We start from the raw sequence: 19,385 nt of genomic DNA, 5'->3' as shown, positions 1-19,385 counted from the left end.
TCATTCAGCAGACAGTGTATCCTTTTATTGCATGCAGGAATGACTTATTTTTTAAAAATCCTCTTTTAGTTCAAGGGAAAAGGGAAATTCCAGAGGCCTTTGACAACAGGGGTTATTCGAGCTGCAGCTGATGTCGGGGTGGGGCTTGCGGACTCCCAGGGAGAAGTATCCTGGAATCTTGGAGTCCTACTGTTTAATCCCACTAACCACTTCCCCTTCCCTGCGAGGTTCCACGTGGTGCTGTGCAGTGGAATGAGTTAACCCTCCCCACAGCCTCTCTGAGACAGGTGAGCATTAACAGCCCCAGTCTCCCAAGGAGGAAACTGAGGCAGAGAGAGATTCAGGGGAGATTTTCAAAGGCATAAAGGGCAACTAGGTGCTTGGGTCCCATTTAAAGTCAGTGAACATTGGTCACCTCACTACCAGATGTGTCTTGGATGAGCTTGCCCAAGAACACGCCAAGAGTTCAAGGCAGAACACAGATCCCCCAACTTCTAAGCCTGGGCTTTAGCCAGCTTTAGCCTTGCGCTTTAAAGGAAGGTAGAGACTGTAACACACTTAGCTAATACTACCAGGCCCCAAATGCCTAGACGTTTTGAGAGTATCCCACCGACTCCAAACCCTAATAGGGCCTGGCCAAGATATTCTGATGTGATCAGTGACTTTGGATGTTTCAGTTTTTGGGCCCCGAACTGCAAGTGCCCTAAAGGGGCCTGATTTTCAAAGGGTGCGCACCAGACACTTTCTGAAACCTGGGCCCCCTTAAAGCATTTCAAGCTGCACCCCGAAAAATTAAGGCACCCAAAATCACTGGTTACCTCGGCACCCAAGTGCTGGAGTAGGCAGGACACTTTTCACACCTAACAGTGAGTGCCAGACATGGGATGGGCTGGCTCAGGGGATTAGACTTGAGATGAGGAGCCTTTCCTCCCAGTACCCCCAGACAGGCAGTGACTGAAAGTGTTACCATTAGCTGACTGGTGGCCTGTGGGAAGTGAGTTGGGAGCCGCCGCCCTGTTCTCCACACTGCTGATACAAAGAACATCGCAAGTGGGCAGTGGTTGGCACCGCTGGTGGGCAGAGGGGCCAAGAACTCCCACCGCAAAGGGGAGAAAAGGAAGAGCCCTGCTACGCCCCATCTCGTCCATCACCATGTTGGGGCAGGGCTGTCCCACTCCTGTATTAGTATTTAATTAAAATGGGTCATAGAGACTAAATGAATTCCCCACCCCAGAGTTGATCCTTCCAGGTCACAGCTCACCTGCCCTGCTATCGCCCAGGCTGTACCTATCCACAATCCAGGGCTGTCAATCAATCACTTTCCACCAGCTACACTCCCTGTTAAAAGCAACCAGAGCATAGAAAGGAGGGAATTTCTCCATTTGGAGAGAGTCTGTTTTGGGATCCTCCCCCACCCCTTAATGCTCTTTGAAAGATGTGGCTATTGCATTGGTTAGGGTTTTTGAAATGGGCGCTGTTAAAAGAAGCCTTCAGTAATTTGGCTATTGGACTAAAATGTAACTTCCAGGTGCCCAGAATGACAGAGTTCAGCCAACAAGCGCCCCAGGGCATCCATGTAACTGAACAACAGTAGGACACTTTCAGCAGCTACACACCTCTGCTCCCGCCGCAGCTCCCCTGCACTTAACAACACAAAAGAACTCATTAGCTAGCTTGCTGCTTCCTTCCCTGCACAGAGAGCCCTGCAAAGCAGCCCTGGAAATGCAAAACATAGACCCATGGAGATTAAAGTCAAGAAGGACCACTGAGAGCCAGTCTGACCTCCTACATAACATTAGCCAGAGAAGTTCACCCAGTGAGTCCTGCTGTTCAGAGTGATCACACCAGGGTGGCACTGATCCCCAGAGCTTCATGCTCACTTAGGCTATGAAAATCCAAAGAGCAGACCCCCCTCTCGTCCACGTTGTGTTCCTTTCACTGTCATTGAAGGACCCCCATGTTCCAAGGAGCTTCTGTCTCTCTGGGAGGAATGGCTGTGGCTCCCTCTGGACGTACCTGACTCTTCTCCACCGGACTCCTCCAAAGAGAGTGACCCCTCCATCCTCCCTGGCAGGTGAGCTAAGAGAGCCTGTTGCTTTACTCACTGCTGGAAACAGGCTTGTCCTGGATGAGGCATGCCTAGGTCTTTTCCATCTTCAGTGTGGATGCTTCATGTTAATAAACTCTTTATTAATCAGCCCCTTTACGGGCACGGAAAGTTAAGTTCTTCCCGGGGTCAGATGTATATAATGCCTGTTAATCCCCACTGGACCCACTACCCCTTCCCCATCACTCAGCAGCTCCAACGCATTCGCAAGGACCAGAGCAGAGATCATATGGTTCATTAGGGTCCTAATCCGAACTCTCCCAGGAAGTGGGAGGTGGTTCTGATACAGGATTCTGGTTCAGACCCAGCTGAGAGATAGGTCCACGCTCGGAGTTTCAGAGTTGGATCTAAACCTGCTCACAGTTTGGAGAGGGCGTGGGATCTGGGGGTCTCGTTCAGGCCTAGCTGATTAAGGCCAAAGCACGTTAACCTTAGAACATAGCCCATTTGTCCTCCAGATCACCATTGTCTGAGGTGGTGCCAATCCAGCCTCAGCCCCTCATAGTGCTTATGGAACTCCTGGTTCCCTGTCCTACCAATACTCCTATGTATTCTGCAGTCCCCTAGCAGATCCAGCACCCTCTGTCAATATATCCGTCCTGAATCCGCTGCCCCCCAGTCTCCAGTTCCTGGCTGGCCTCACTCTCACCCTCACCCAGTCCCTCGCTGACACTTGTCCGCTCCAAAAATATCTCGGGTTCATTCTTGCTAATTTATATGATTTGGTTTTTATTGCTTCTGCTTTTGGCAGCTTGTTCCAATATTTTAACCACCCTTTGTGAGCAAGAATCCTGCTGCAATTGCTGACAGATATCCCTCTCCTTCCCCCTCCCTTGCCCTTAACTTCAATCCCTGACCTCTCATTTCTGCCTTCATTATCGTCCTGAATGGTTTCTTGGCATCAGTCCATTCCTTTTCCTCTTGGTTTGTGGTCTGCTTTTGCAGGATTTTATAGACTCCATAATTTTCCACTCAAATCTCTTTCGTTTAAGGTCACAGAGGGCAAATTCTGGCTAGTCTGCTCCCAGGATGCAATCGCAAGTACCATACCAGGGACGATAAGGGTGGCTCTGAGCAGCACTTAGTACAGTGCTGTGTCTGTCCATCTATCCTCCTGCCAGAACCGCCAGCAAAGAGGAGCTATCTGGGACCTGCTGTTATACCCAATTGCAGATCTCTCAGCCTTCCCAGCGCTTTCACTTCAGAGCTAGGCTAGAGAGGTTTCTGGACTCAGACTGTGTTTGTGCAACCCCAACAGCTTAAAGAATGTGCATGAGAACTGGACTATGAACCCAACCAGACATGTAACAAACTGACACGTCTCATTCCATTGTCCAAGCCGAGCGAAGTGCTGAAGAGCAAACAACGTGTCGTGGGGGAAAGCGCATAAGCTCTGTGAAGTCCTTTAGTTTATAACACTCTAAAGTGGTAACGTAATGTAGGGAGGAGCCAACGGGCACTCTGGAGCCCTGGGTGCGTATCTCCCGCTCCTGGCAGGAAGGAGACTCAGCTACTTTCCTGGCACTACCCCTTGTCCCTGCTGCTCTCCACTGTGGGATCTAGGCAGGGTAGGCAGCCAGCAGGGATGGGTTGGTTTGGGGACCAAGGGGAGTCACATCACCCATCCCTGTGGCCAGTGGAGCTGGAAATCAATACTACCTGGGCCAAGGGGCTGTCTCAGCGAGGGCGCAAATCCCATCTGAACCCTCCAGCCTGACAGAAGGACTAGCAAGAGATCTCAGCAAGAGGGACCTAACTGAGATCACCGTCGCTCCTGGGGGTTTTCCAGCAGGATGGGGCAATTGGGCCCTAGGGTTCTCAGCACTGCAGCGACCCTTTCCAGTCCTTGGCCAGCTGGGCTCCTCTACGCAGGAGCAGGAACAAAAGCTTCTCTTCCCTTTGGGGTTGTCCTTGAGGCAGGAAGAGCAGAGGTATATGGTCTGGAGGGCAGGGAGGGTCTAGTGTCTCCAGTTATTGATCCCACCAGCCTACCACTCATTTCTCCTGCTCTGCTCTGAACACGTCCCAGTGGGTCCCCTTCTGTCTGGTGAGGTGGTGGCTCAGAACTGAACACAAGGTCCCAGCTGGGTTTGAATTACAGCCCTCCCTGCTCTCCCCCACTCCCCCCCGTGATGGGGCACGTGCTCACATACCTAGGTCCATGTCAGCAGCTTTGGGCCTGTGGGAGCACGGCACATTCTTGAAGATGGCGTCAAGAATCTTCTCTTTGACCTGAGTGATGGTGTCGCAGTTGAGGATCTTCACGGGGATCTCTGGGCTGTTCACGTTGTCGGGGTTCACGCAGCTCAGGACCTGAGGGAGGGAGACAGAAGGGCAGCAAGAAGAGCCACACCCTTGGGGAAGTCATGGGATCCCCTCATCGCTACTTCTTCACAGACAGCTCAGAGTTAGCCACTAGGTCCTACAGCATGGGAGCTCCAGGGCAAACCTTCAGGTGACTCTAGCCAGGAATGGACAAGAATCATGCTCAACACCTGTATGATTCATTAACCTGGTCATTCTCCTCCCTCACTGGAGACCCAAACAAGGTGTCTATATCCGTCAATCCACGACGGGGCTGCCTACACTCCCTTATACCGGGGTCATTTAGCATCACACAGGGTCTGCTCTTGCTTCCACTGAAGCTAATGGCAAATGTCCCACTGTCTTCCATGGAAGCAGGGTTTAGCCCTTACAGCTGGAGTCCCAGCTGCCTGCTCAGGATCTTACAACAAGCAAGATGCAGAGGGATGTCTGCTCTCCTCGTCTGTCTCTCTTCAACCCCTTCCCCTCTACATGGGGACCTCTCCCAATGGAGTCATAATACCCAGCTAACTCATCAATTTCCTTGAGCTTCACCTTGGATTCTCTTTTATGATTGCCATCCAGGAGCCCATTACTGCCAGCCCTGCATTTGCCATCAGGATACTTGTCCCATTAGGAACAGGACAGTGGCCACCAATCAACTCATTTCACACAAGCCACCGACAAAATGCTCACAGCTTTCGATCAGTGCTGACCCTGGGCTAGATCTGAACTGATGACCTAGTACTCCGAGTCTTCCACAGCCCCCTCGAGAGCTTAACAGTTCAATAAACGCCTCCTTGGTGTGACTGTCCAGATAGCCTGGTCTTGAATCCCTGAACTCCTAGTTTCTTTTCTGTCCAAACTCTTCAGCAGAATGAGGGGACAGGCACTGGAATGGGTTACCTAGGGAGGTGGTGGAATCTCCTTCCTTAGAGGTATTTAAGGTCAGGCTTGAAAAAGCCGTGGCTGGGATGATTTAGTTGGGGTTGGTCTTGCTTTGAGAAGGTGGTTGGACTAGATGACCTCCTGAGGTCCCTTCCAACCCTGATATGCTATATAGCCTCTGCATCAGGTGAATTCCATTACTTGGAAATACAAGGATTCTTGAATAATTACATCTTGCTCTGGCACTTGGCACAAGAAACGTTACCCAAATAAAGAGGCCTCTGGTTCCTCAGAGGACAACAGCATCTGCTTCCCAGCCTCTGTGCAACAGCTAAATGCAAACCAGATGGGGGCCAGGCAGGGGAGGGAATGTCTTAAAGTCACACACAGAATGTAATGGAAATTTGGCCACTAACTCACAGACATTTATAAGTTCAGCATTCTGTTTTTTTCTCGGCGAGGGAGGGTTAAGTGTATAAACTTTTTAAATGTAAGGCACCTTTATATTTTGGAGGGTAGTTAAATTGAGCTGTTGGTTGCATGTGATTGTTAAAGTTCCCATAGCCCTTTTACAAGAGCAGGGGTGTTAATCTTAGTGTCCTGGCCAAATTATTTTGACTGTAAATTCCCCTGTAGTGTTCCATAGCTCCAGGATTCACTAGATTCGGGATTCTTCTTCACTTCCTGTCCTAATCTACTGAGCAGTGCTGCACTGTGTATTATCACGTTCCACCCCAGAGGCGGCTGCTTTTCAGTGGTGGGTGAAGCAATCACTGTACGTGGTTTGCAACGGGCTTTGGGATCTTCTGAATGAAAGGTGCAATATACATGTAAGATATTAATACGATTATAATACTGTTATTTATGTGTCACTCCAAGAGTGAAGGAAAACCATAAATTCAGTTAATAAACAAGCCAATAATACAATAACAAGTATAGCATCTATAGCATCTTTCGCCTCAAATGATCTCACAGATGTTTACAAAGAGCACCACTAAAATGAAGCCATTGCTAGGGGTGATCAACTTGCCCCATCACTCACAACTCTAGAGATGGGACATTTTGATCAAGGACACCTGGGCAAAGCTCAGCTCTTGTGAAAAATCCACAGAGAGGAGTTCTTGCTAAGGTGTTTCCCTTACAAAATGAATGGCACAGGGCTCCTTTGATCGATAATTGACGCACGATGGATTGGGCTGACTCTGATGAGAATGGACCCTGTCAATTTCATCTCTAGCAAGGATGAAAGTGGTCCTGATGGTGCATGCTGATTATTTACCATCCTGCCGCCCATGGCAAGATCTCACAGAGAGTGAGAGTGTACGGCTGTATGTCCGTGTCTCGGGTTTGCCAGTAGCAAGCTCCCTTTAATTTTACAGTAGTCACACTGATGTCCAAACTCAAGGTGGCCACCTGGCTTCATATTCGACAATGGAAACAAAACAGCCTTTTGCTGACTCAATCAAAAGGTGCAGTTAGATCTAGGCACCTGACCAGCTCAGGCTTTTCAGGATAAGACAGAGGGGCTCCTTCTTTCTCTACCACAGCATCATAGAATCACAGAATATCAGGGTTGGAAGAGACCTCAGGAGGTCATCTAGTCCACCCCCTGCTCAACACAGGACCAATTCCCAACTAAATCATCCCAGCCAGGGCTTCATTAAGCCTGACCTTAAAAACCTCTAACGAAGGAGATTCCACTACCTTCCTAGGTAACCCATTCCAGTGCTTCACCACCCTCCTAGTGAAAAAGTTTTTCCTAATATCCAACCTAAACCTCCCCCACTGCAACTTGAGACCATTACTCCTTGTTCTGTTATCAGCCACCACTGAGAACAGCCGAGCTCCATCCACTTTGGAACTTCCCTTCAGGTAGCTGAAAGCAGCTATCTAATCCCCCCTCATTATTCTCTTCTGCCAGACAAAAAAGGTTGGGGACCACTGGTCTAGATCCATCCTCTTTGGAACCCCCTTTCAGGTAGCTGAAAGCAGCTATCTAATCCCCCCTCATTATTCTCTTCTGCCAGACAAAAAAGGTTGGGGACCACTGGTCTAGATCCATCCTCTTTGGAACCCCCTTTCAGGTAGCTGAAAGCAGCTATCTAATCCCCCCTCATTCATCACCTAGAACTGATCCTTGGAGGAAGCAGCCAGCCCTTTTTAGCAGCTGGTTGGGTCCTTCTGGTAGCTCCTAGCCCTTCTAGCTGCTGGAGGACCAATTCTCACTGGTTCCACCTGCAATTGACCCTGGGTGGGCTTTTCTTAGGCCATTCTTGGAGGTCTAAATTCGTTTCTTTGAGTGGGGTGAGCCACAGCACAGGGCAACAAATGCCTCATACAGCCCATCACGGTCCCTTCCAGTGAATAGGTCCTCAGGGTGGGGATGGGAATGGATGTTCTCCCTTAAACTGTGAATGGGGTTGGGAGAGATTAGATACACAGGTACTCTCATAATGGAACAGAGCAGTGACTGTCTAGTCTCTGATGGTGACTAATGCCACCTGTTTTGGAGGAAGATCTCAGATTCCAATAATGCCCATTATGTGACGCTGTATCAGCACTCGGATAGTACCTGTGATGTGCGCCCTAGGGAGATGTCAAGCTGTTTTAACTTTGTTGCCTTCGAATTTCATGGGGTGTCCTCTCCTTATGGGATTAGAAAAACTCCTCTGGACCAGTCATTCTATGATATGCCTTGATCACATCACTTCTCACTTTTTTCATTCCTAGATCAGTCATGCTGAAGGGACGAGGGGAGAATATGACTTAATTTGGGGGTAACTCTTCAAAGAGCCGGACTCTGCTTTGGAAATGTAACCCATCTCTGCAGGAAATCCAAACCAAACGCAGAGAGGGAACCATTACACCTGTCACCTCCCTGTACTTGCAAAGGCCAGAACCATAGTTTCTCTGGGCTGGGGGCTGTGTAGCCTCTGTTCCCATCTCTTTCCCATTATACTGCACTGCAGATAGCTGGATTCTTGCAGCCCCCGCAGCTGTACAAATCTGAGCTCTCCCTGCCTCTCACTTGTTGCTCAGCCAGTGTCCAGTTTTCAGTGCAGTTCTACACTCCTCCTCCCATGCAGTGCAATTTAAACACTGTCGTCTGGTGTGCATATCAGTGGAGGACAGACCTCTTTATTCAGTTTTTTATGTAACACATTTATTACTTGCCCAAAACAATCCCTTTTTAAGGCCCCGAAACTCAGAGAGACAAGCCCTGGAGCTTGGAGGTAACTCTAGAAAATGAACTTCCTTCATGCATTGCAACTGTGGGGTGAACCGTCTGCTCCCTAGTGGGAAAGCTGGAGATGCCCCCAATGAGTCTCTGAGCATCCCCCATAACCAAATGCATGGCCGTGAAAAACATGTCACAGACTGTGAAATCTGGTCTTCCTTCGTGAAAACTGTTTTTGTTGGTCCACTTTTAACCTATATACTATATAGATTTCACAGGGGAAACCAGCGTTTCTCAAACTGGGGGTCCTGACCCAAAAGGCAGCCATGGGGGGGGGTCACAAGGTTACTGTGGGGGGGGTTCATGGTATTGCCATCCTTACTTCTGCACTGCATTCAGAGCTGGGTGGCTGGAGAGTGGCAACTGCTGGCGAGGCACCCAGCTCTGAAGTGAATGCCCCACCACCAGTAGCAGAGAAGTAAGGGTGGCAATACCATACCATGCCACTCTTACTTCTGTGCTGCTGCCTTCAGAGCTGGGTGGCTGGAGAGTGGCAGCTGCTGGTGTAGGGCCCAGCTCCACAGGCAGCACAGAATTAGTGGTGGCAATACCACGACCTCCCTACAATAAACTTGCGATCCCCCAGAGCCTCTTTTGGGTCGGGACCCCTACAGCTACAATGCTGTGACATTTCAGATTTAAATATCTGACATCATGACATATATCACTTTTAAAATGTATGACCTTGAAATTGACCAAAATGGACCATGAATTGGTGGACATCCCCTTTGCCCCTTTCATGTAGGCTGCAGGATCTAATGGGGGTTTCTCCTGGATCCCCCAGGATACAAATGGCCAGATTCACTCCCACTCAGCAAACCGAACCCCATGCATGCCTGAATAGATTCTGTCTGGGGAGGGCAGCTTTAAACTCCCACAGGGTTGCCACAGGACCCCTCTGGTGGAAGCTGACCAGAAGATGAGCATCCCCTGCCTGGCCTGGTTCCACCCCTTCAAGGACTGGTTCCACCCACGTATTGGGTTGCATGGGACAGCTTCAGTTCCCATGGAAGGGCGGAGCTTGCAGGCAGCTTGCGTCTGGGGACTTTCCATTGCAGCCTGGCTGCGCTCCTGGTTACGGCAGCCAGTGGGTGACATGCACCCCAGGACCATAGTTCTCACAGTGGTCCAGTGAGAGGCACAGACACGTTCCTTAGAGCCGGGAGGGGGAGGCTCCTGGTGGCTTGCATAGCTTTATTGTGCTTTCCAGCTGGCTAGTTATGTATGGGCTGTGCGTGTCACAGACACTTTGATACTCATACCAATGCATGAGCAGCCAGCACCCAGTCTGTCACAACCTGTCCCCAAGCCCTGCAGAGAACCACCAGACAGCTCCTGAGATGAGACATTTCTGCTCCCTCCTTGTCACCAGTCCTGCTTTACCAGGCCTCTCCTGGGAGGTCACTGGAAGAGCTGAGGGAAGGCTTTGCAGGTGTGTAATGCCACACTGTGACAGGTGAAGACTCTGCTGAGTAGTAGCAAGCTGGGCACCAATCATGGAGGCAGCATGGTCTAATGGACAGAGCACAAGACCAGGCATCTGGAGACCTGGGTTCTAACCCCAGCTTTGCTCTTGGGCATATTATTTCTTTGTGCCTCTGTTTCCCTTCCTGTCCCTTATCTGCTTACATCGCAAGCTCTTCAGGCACACACTGATCCCATACAGGGTATATATGCAGCACCCTACTCTCTGTTGGGGCTTCTAGGTAAATAATAATCATAGCTTGGGGATGTTTACACTGCAGTCACACCTGGACACATCTGTGCTGTGACATGGAGACAACTGCAGCCAGAGGCTTGAGGACAGCAGTGGGGGAGTGCCAACTCTTCCTCTCCTGCTCTTAGCTCTGGAAGGAGGCATTCAGTGGCAGTGCTTGGCAGAAATCAGTCCAGGAGAGCCTTTTCATGGCTCATTAGTGGCTTCTTTCCCTCCGATGGGCCTTAACCAAGGGCTGCTTGGAGAATTTTTCTCCCAACAGGGTACGGTGTTGACCGATGTTAACTGATTACGCTATTAGTTCTACAGCCGTCGCAGTGCGTGGGGACCACACAGTGTGCGCATGCCTCTCAGAGACGGACACGCGCTCGACATTTATCGGACACCCCGCCACACACACCAATTATAAAATTCTCTTAACAGCTTCAAAGGGACTTGGGGTGTTTGTGCCTCTGCCTTATTTGTGTCAATTTATGTTATTTGTGGCTGGACAGGAGATGGGTCATCGTTCATTCCCAGCAGAGGAAAGCAGGGAGATGGTGCAGGGTGAGAGGCTTCACATCTAGTGTCTTACTCTGCACAGAGCCGCTGAGCGCCTGCAACTCCCAGTGAAGGCAATGAGCACTCAGCACCTTGCAGACTGGGACCTTAATGGCTCTAAGTAGGGTAACCAGATATCCCAATTTTATAGGGACAGTCTCGATTTTTGGGTCTTTTTCTTATATAGGCTCCTATTATCCCCCACCTCCGTCCTGATTTTTCACATTTGCTGTCTGGTCACCCTAGCTCTAAGATACGGAACAATGTAGGTGAGCTTTATAAAAGGCTTGTAGACCAGGCAGAGGTTCACTCCCATGTGATTAAGGCACATAACATCAGGTGGCGCTATTAGAGACAGCACTCTCAGTTCTATTTATCTGAATGTATATGAATCAGAGTTTGGAGAAATGCTCATTGTCGACTGTGACGCAACTATTTTTTTGAGCCGAGCATCTGACCAGTAAAAATGTGTTCTCCCGTCATCTCTCTCTGACTGATGAGTCCTTAGGTACCTGCTGCCTCCAGGGGGTATTCACACCAGTAGACAGAACATTACACAATGCCTAGACATTGTCTTCCTCTACAGCATGTGAGTGCAGGTCACTTGCTGGGATTATCTGGGTGTTTCTCACTTAATCACTTCCCTGTCACTGAAGGAACCTCAGGCACCTGGTGCACCTTGGTCCCTCTTATCCTCTGCCTGTGGCACATCATAGTTTAATCTCCTGTTGGCTGTAATACTTTGGTCTCATTTTGGTTGTTGGGGGTGGTATTGATGGCCTGTCATACACAAGAGGTTAAACTACAGGATCTGGTGGGTCCTTCTGGCCTTGAACTCTAAGATACCATGACATCATTTTCTAGATAGATCGGCAGGACTTTGCTGCCAGGGATGGGCAACCTGGTTTGGAGCTGAACCAGCCCCAAGCAGTGTAACCTAGTCAGCAAGGCACATGGGTAAGGTTCAGAAATTCCCGACGGCAATTCTGATTCCCTGAATTGCTTCACTTCTCCTGATTCTGTTTTCAGTAATCATTTAAATAAAGATATGAATAATAAAACATTGTATATAAAATACCTCATCCTTCCCAAACCCTAGACTGGCACCTCATGGCCAATTGCTACAAACAGCCGTTTCCAAGTGTCATGTACCAGGGACCTTGTGCATGTTAGGTGGATTAAGATCATATAGCCACATCCTGGCACATGCCAAACCCCGTGATTGCTATCCAGACATAGTGCAAAACTCTTCAGAGAGGACCAGCTGACTTAGAGACGGGAGGGATCGGGATTTGCTGCAATGGCATTTCTATCACATTAACAGAAATCTGAAGCAGTTCTTCCTTTGTTTTAGTTTTTAAAACAACATCTATTTATGGGAAAAAACAACCCAGTTGAAACAAGAGAGAGACCAAAAGGAAGGAAAGCCTCATTTGTATTCTGCTTCTTTTTAATCTCCATCGCTGGAGCTGATCTCTGTAAATCGGCTAAGATTCCTATCGGGATATATTTGCCTGCTCTTGAGATGTAAGAGGGAAAGCTGATTAACATCAAACAACACACAAGTGAATGGAAGAGAGCTTTGTTCAGGCTGATGCATAATTACTACCCCTTCTTTATATCCACTAGCCTTAAAGGATTGGAGGGATTTCCTTGGTGGAAAGGATTCCTCTGTAAATCTGGGTCTATATTTTTCTCTCCCTTGCTGTGTTTCTCAAAGTCAGGTCTGGGCCCCATGACACTAGGTGAGGACAAGCACGTAGAGAGATAGTCTCTGCCCTAATAGCTTACAATCTAAACAGGCAAGACAGACAAAGAGCAGGGAAACGGAAGAATTATTATTTTATACACATGCAGTGGAGGCACAGATAGATTAAGGGACTGGGCCATGGCCACACATGGAGTTGGGGCCTGACCCTGCACTCTCCTGAGTCTCTGCCCAAGTTCTGGACCACAAGAACATCCTTCCCCTTATCTCACACCCCTCACCTCATTAGCAAAGCAATTAATCTCTCTCTTTCTTATTCGCTCGCCCTCTCTTTTCCCCAACTCTTTTTCTCTGAACATCCAAGGGTAGCTTGAGGAGTTGGGGTGGGTTTCCCCTTGCATTCCTGCTTCACTTGGGGTGCACACATAGGGAAATATCAAGTGGAGTAGGGAGGTGGTATTAACTTTGTATACAGCACTAGAGATAACATTATTGGAGTCCTGGTTTTGGTTCCCATACTTCAAAAAGGGTGAAAACCAATTGGAAAAGGTTCAGAAAAGAGACACGAGAACGATTTGAGGTCTGGAAAACTAGAAAACCTGATTTCTAGTGGAAAGACATAAGAAGTTGAGTCTACTTAATTTATCCAAGAGAAGGTCAAGGGAGGACTTGGTCCTGGTCTGCAAGTACCTACACAGGGAAGAGATTTCTGATACTTGACAGCTCTTTAGTCTAACAGAAAAAGGCAGAACACGATCCAAGGGATGGAAGCTGAAGCTAGACAAATTCAGGCTACAGATAGGCACAATTTTTTTTTTAACAGAGAGTGCAGTTAGCCACTGAAATAACTTACCTAGGGACATTCTCCATCACTTGAAGTCTTTACATCAAGACTGGAAAAAAGAGATGCTTTGACTCATGTCATGGGCTTGATGCAGGAACTGTGGCTCAGATTTCCCTGGCCTGTGGTTTATAAGCAGTCAGGTTGGATGAGGCCTTAGAGAAATTTTAGACTGATGTGGGGGAGTTCTGTGGTTTGCTCAGGGGGGAAAGTCTGGCTTTCCTTTAGAGAAGCTATGATAGATCTTTACACTGAGTTTCTGTAATGCAAACCTTGGTGCTAAATGCCTCAGCAGAGTAAACGGGAAGTGACTTTTCACGTGGAATACCTTTAAGAGTGGATGTGAAGGATGCTTCTGGGAGGAAAGGGTCACAATACTGAGATGCTGTGTGAACCAGTTCTAGAACAGGATGGCTTTTGTAGAGGCTAGGGATGAAAAAGACCTACTAGCTCATCCAGTCTATCTCAACACTGGCCAATGCAGGGTCATTCTCTTTGCTTTCTCCAGTCTAAAGCAATGCGGCTTGTCCCACATTCCTTGGGAGACTGTTCCACAGGTGAATAGGTCTTCCAGTCAGTAAGTTATACTTGATATGCAGCCTCAGTATTCCCCACTCCACTTCATCCTGTTAATCCTTGTTAGGAGCCGATATACAATAGTCACTGTTAAAAGCCAACACATGGCCACAGTTAACAGCACTGTGAAGCTACTGCAGTATTACACTCAGAATAGGAAATCAACTTCAGTAAGGAATATAAACCCTCATGCTTCAGGGCATAATCCAATCATTCTTTTGGGGTCAGGAAGATTCTTGGGGTAGGTATTCATAATTACCTTCTGTAGGGTTTCTGATACATTCCTCTGAAGCAGCTTCTACGGCCAATGTCAGAGACAGTATACTGGGCTAGATGGAATTTGGGTCTGATCCATTATGGCCATTCCAATGGGTACGTCTACACTACCCGCTGAATTGGCGGGTAGTGATCAATCTACCACGGATTGATTTATTGTGTCTAGTGTAGACGCGATAAATCAATCCCCAATCACTCTGCCATCGACTCCTGTACTCCACTGCAGCAAGAGGCGGAAGCGGAGTTGACGGGCGAGTGGCAGCAGTCGACCCTGACCTGTGAGGACAAGAGGTAAGTTGACCTAAGATACGTTGATTTCAGCTACGCTATTCTTGTAGCTGAAATTGCATATCTTAGGGCAAAACTCCCCCCCGCTCCCCAGTGTAGCCCAGGCCAATGGGTTCCTGCAAAATAACTGTGGTATCTCAGAAATCACAGAATGGCAACTTGGAGCAACTACTGGATATTTCATGGATGTTCTGGAGATGATAACGACCAATGATCTTTGGAAAAGTTATCAGAATTTTTCCCGATCTCAACAAGGCTTCTGTTCAGGGCTGGCTTGAGTTTTAGGTTCCATATTCCAGGATGTTCTTATTTGGTTTCAACCAGCTGATTCTCCTGTCCTTAACCCTTTAATTCCTATGTACCACTTAGGCACCACATTGGGAGCTACTCAAAGATCAAAGGTGTCGCTGATCTGAGACTTCTCTACATCAGCGAAATGACCTGCCATTGACAATGGATGTCAAAGAGGGGGTCACTCCAGCTTCTGTTCAATAGTTTGACAGCATCAGTCTGCTGAAATTCTTTGCTCACACACAGCTGATCTTCCTGGGGAAGCCTACAGCTCCCTACCTGTCCTCACCCATCCCCATGCCTGCCCTCTTCACTTCCCCGGCCGTGACATCACATAGCTTCTCCCACTGCACAGCTGCTGGGCACAGCTGCAGCTCCCATGTCAACCACCTGCCGCAGCTGGTTTGCCCCATCCCTAGGTCTCCCGTCCCCACGTGCATCGTCCCTGGGCACTGCTGTCCTTCAGTTCCCTACCTCCATTTCCCCTGATGTAGCTCCTTTCCTCTACTGCTTCTGTCTTCCCCGTTGCTCCAGCTCCCCCACCAGCTGCCACTGTCCTTTATCTCTGCTAACAATGCCACCGTGGGAGGGTTAACTGAGAGCTGGGACAGCTATCTCCTCAGCACACAAAACTTGTGTTTTTGCTGGTGGGTGCTCCACCTCTACTCTGCCCTGCTCCCACTCTGCCCCCTCACCATGGCCCCACCCCCACTCCACCTCTTATTGCCCCTACTCCCTCCTCTGAGGCTCCCCCCACTCAGCCACCGCTCACATCTCTTCGCCTCCTCCTCCAAGCACCTCCCGCCTGCTGCTAGCTACTTTCTGCCCTCTCCTGCCTTAAGGACGAGTGACGAGAGGAGAGGGTGGAGAGGAGTAAGCAGTGGGGGCCTCAGGGGAAGAGGCGGGGTGGGAAGAGGCGCAGCATGGGCAGGGTCACAGAGGAAGAGGCGGAGTGTGGGCGGGGCCATGGGGGAAGAGGTGGAGCGGGGGCAGGAACAGGTGCAGCATGGGTGGGGCCACAGGGGAAGAGGCAGGGTGTGGGTGGGGCGATGGGGGAAAAAGCACCGCATGGGCGGGGCCACAGGGGAAGAGGCGGAGTGTGGGCGGGACCTTGGTCTGTGGATGTAGAGCACCTCTTATTTTTTCTGTGGGTGCTTGAGCCCTGGAGCACCCACAGAGTCGGCGCCTATAGCCTCGTCATACAGGAAATCTGGAATTCTTACCCTCTCCTCTTCTCCCTGCCAGCATAAATTGCATGAACCATAAACTAGCCAGGCAGTAACTCGGCTGTCACTACGTTACCAGGGACACAACTTCATCCCCACTGCAAATCCTGCACACAAGTCATAGTCTTCCTCTGGAGCAAGAGGGGGAAGGAGGGGATGAGGTGTGCAGTACAAACCCACACACGCAGATGGAGAGAGGAAATGAATTGCCCTCTGTCCATATGTCCTAGACAAATGAAATACACAGAGCTGCTGAGGTGGCAGGGACTTCACATGGGGAACGCTGCAGCAGGAGCCTCTGCACTCTTGGCTGCCCAGTGTGGGAGTGAGCACTAGGGAGGAGCCTTGGTCAGATGGCAAAGAGGAAAGCGGAGGAGGGAAGCTGTGGCCAGGCAGACGGAGCAGGATGGGAGGGCTCTGGTGCTCCCTATTAACTGCAGTTTCAGCATCAGCGAAATACCAGCCTCCTAGGGTGCAGCACTGCGAGATCCTCCGGCAGAAGCACTACAGAAGTCAGGGGTGGGTTGCTCAGAAGGAGTTGGCTGAAGGCTGCAGAGGCAGGAAGGTTCTGTGCGAGAGCTAGAGGGAGAAGGACTCGGGGGCCCAGCTGAGGAAGGGCAGGGAAGAGCTGGCAGGCAGGGCAGATGTGTGAAAAGCAGCCCTGTACCTATGGGTGGAGGGCTGTTGGAGGTCAGAGCAGGGCCAGCTCCAGGGGTTTTGCCGCCACAAGCAGCCAAAAAAAAAAAAAAAAGAGGCGATCGCGATCTGCGGCAATTCAGCGGGAGGTCCTTCGCTTCAAGCGGGAGTGAGGGACCCTCCGCCGAATTGCTGCCAAATCCCTGAAAGTGCCGCCCCACTCCCCAGTTGCTGCCCCAAGCACTTGCTTGATAAGCTGGTGCCTGGAGCCGGTTCTGGGTCAGAGCACTAGAGAAGGAGGCCAGTGGAAGCTCAGAGGGAGGGGTGGAAGGCCCCCCAGAGGTTCGAGATGCCAGGGCAGTGCTGCAGTGGGTTCAGAGGCCCATAGGAATCTGTGAGCCTGGCTGTGGGGGATGGAGGGATATACTCCTGCTCCCTGGAGAAACAGAGTAATCCGCTCTTAGCCATTTGCTTCTCATGAACAATCTCTCCCCATCTCTCCCCCACCCCAGCGTACACAGCCACGGTGAGACACAAAAAGCATATCATGAGCTCCGTTTACAAGCTCATTCCGCGTGCTGTGAGCACAGGCGGCCCCGCAAGCACAGGCCGCCCTGTAGCGCTCTCTTGGCAGGAACTCAAGCATTGTGGTTTGGGGATGGCTGTTAGTGTAACATCAGCCTTTGTGGAGTTGGTGCCCAAAGAACTCGCCCATCGGACTAGCAGCAGATGCAGAGTTCCACTGGGCTCAGTCAGCGTACATCACACTGAACCAGCATCAGTGCAGCCACTCGCCCTGGTCTGGAGCTCAGATCTCATGACCTCACTCGGCATCACAAATGGCCCCTCCATAGTCTGTCTCCTCCCACCTTGTTCCCTTTATTCTCTTCACACACACACGGCCCTGTATGAGTCTCAGCCAGGCCGACACACGACCTGCCAGCTCTCCCTGCACACCGTGCCTCCCAAAACCCTGCCTGAGGAGACGTTGGTCCAGCAAGGCTGTGTCCTTCCGGCAGCATAAATGGCAATTGTCCAACCTGGCAGCAGCCCGGCCACTGACCCTTCCGGAAGACATTTTCCCCAGCAGATCCCAGGGGCTCCTGTAGGCTCTGCTGCTCGAGCACTCACCAGTGTCTTGTAGTCAATCTGCTGCCGGATGAGCTTGTCCTCGCTCAGTGAATAGCGGGCTTCCCCAGTGATGGAGTCAATGGGGCCCTTTTCCATCTGCTGTTTGATGGCGCAGAAGAGGGAGAACAGCGGCTCACCAGCGCATTCCTGCATGGAGACATGAGGGAGGGAAACCAGGTGATGTCCGGTGCCACAGATCATTGGTTCCTAAATGCCAGCTTCCAAGCACAAGCCCAGCCCTAAAGGGGGAACTTTCTCCTGTCGGGCTTTGGTACTGCACTGCTGGCACTTGGCCCATGGTCACTCGAGCCCTCACCCTCTCTGCTCCAGACAACTCTCCTCTTCTCTCCTTCCATTCCATTCCCCGTCCTCTCATCCCATTCCCATTCATCCCCCCACTCTCCTCCAACTGCTTCTCTCTCCCCAGTACGTCCACCCATCCCCTGTCTTTCAATTTCATAACGCTCCTCCCTTCCCCTCCCTCCCCTCCACCTTCCCTGCACTGCTTCCCCTCCATCCCTGCCCTCCACCTTCCCTGCACTGCTTCCCTTCCCTCCCCTCTACCCTCCCTGCACTGCTTCCCCTCCTTCCCTTCCACCTTCACTGCACTGCTTCCCCTCCCTCTTGCCCCTCCACCTTCACTGCACTGCTTCCCCTCCACCTTCCCTGCACTGCTTCCCCTCCCTCCCCTCTACCCTCCCTGCACTGCTTCCCCTCCTTCCCCTCCACCAGGGCCAGCGCTTTCATTTAGGCGGCCTAGGCAATCGCCTAGGGTGCCAGGATTATTGGTGGGCGGCGTTTTGCCGGAGGGGGCGGCAGGCGGCTCCGGTGGAGCTGCCACAGTCGTGGTTGCAGACGGTCGGCTGCTCCCGTGGCTCCGGTGGAGCTGGCACGTGCCTGTGGACGGTTGGCTGCTCGCTCCGGTGGACCTCCCGCAGGCACGACTGCGGCAGCTTCACCAGAGCCGCGGGAGCAGCGTGCGGGGTGGCGAAATTGCTGTGTGCCTAAGGCGCTAAAACCCCTAGCATCGGTCCTGCCCTCCACCTTCCCTGCACTGTTGCCCCTCTGCTCCAGCAGTCTGCCCCAAATCAATGAGCTGGATCATTGTCCTTTGGTGTAAATCCTGGAGAAAACAAGTTAATAATCCGAAGCAAAGTGGCCCCTTTCTCAGCTCCTACACCTGTCTGCCGCTTAATTAGCTTATCTGCCTATCACATATTGCTCCCATGTACCCGTCTAGTGCCCTTATCAGGCTGGTGTTTAGGCAAAGGCAGGAAGACAAGAAGCTGAGAGCGGGGAAATGTATCTTATAAAAGCAGAGCTTTAGTGAGTCACCTCATCTGAGCCCCTCTTTTCATCTGAAAATGGGAATCTGGTACTAGGAGCTACTGAAATTACCATCCAGAGACCTTCCAAATCTTCCTGCTAGGAGAGGTTGTGCCTTGGGGGAGGCTGGCTGGCTCAGGGGAATGGCACTGGGAGAGAGCCTTTTGCCTCCAGCTGGCCAGTTCCCATCCTGCTCAGGAGTGGCTGGAAGGACGAGGTATCTGACGTGTGCTGCTGGAAAGCTCAGGTCCATGTCTGAAGTTCAAGTGGGTTCTGTCTCTAGGGCGGTGGC

The 19,385-nt window shown here is 50.7% G+C and overlaps 1 protein-coding gene across 1 annotated transcript in view; it reads right to left on the bottom strand.

Moving 5' to 3' along the window:
• Positions 1-19,385, bottom strand: part of PLXNA4 (plexin A4) — a 677,576-nt gene that overhangs the window by 57,986 nt on the left and 600,205 nt on the right. The window contains exons 24-25 of the mRNA XM_032805231.2: positions 17,768-17,914; positions 4,261-4,420 (exon numbers count right to left, since the gene is read on the bottom strand). Of these exons, the coding sequence (XP_032661122.1) occupies positions 4,261-4,420; positions 17,768-17,914 (307 nt within the window). The remainder of the gene's footprint in view (positions 1-4,260; positions 4,421-17,767; positions 17,915-19,385) is intronic.

Source organism: Chelonoidis abingdonii, chromosome 1, assembly GCF_003597395.2.
Source record: "Chelonoidis abingdonii isolate Lonesome George chromosome 1, CheloAbing_2.0, whole genome shotgun sequence".
In the NCBI taxonomy this organism is placed as follows: Eukaryota; Metazoa; Chordata; order Testudines; family Testudinidae; genus Chelonoidis; species Chelonoidis abingdonii.
This window is presented reverse-complemented; position numbering and strand designations above follow the sequence as displayed.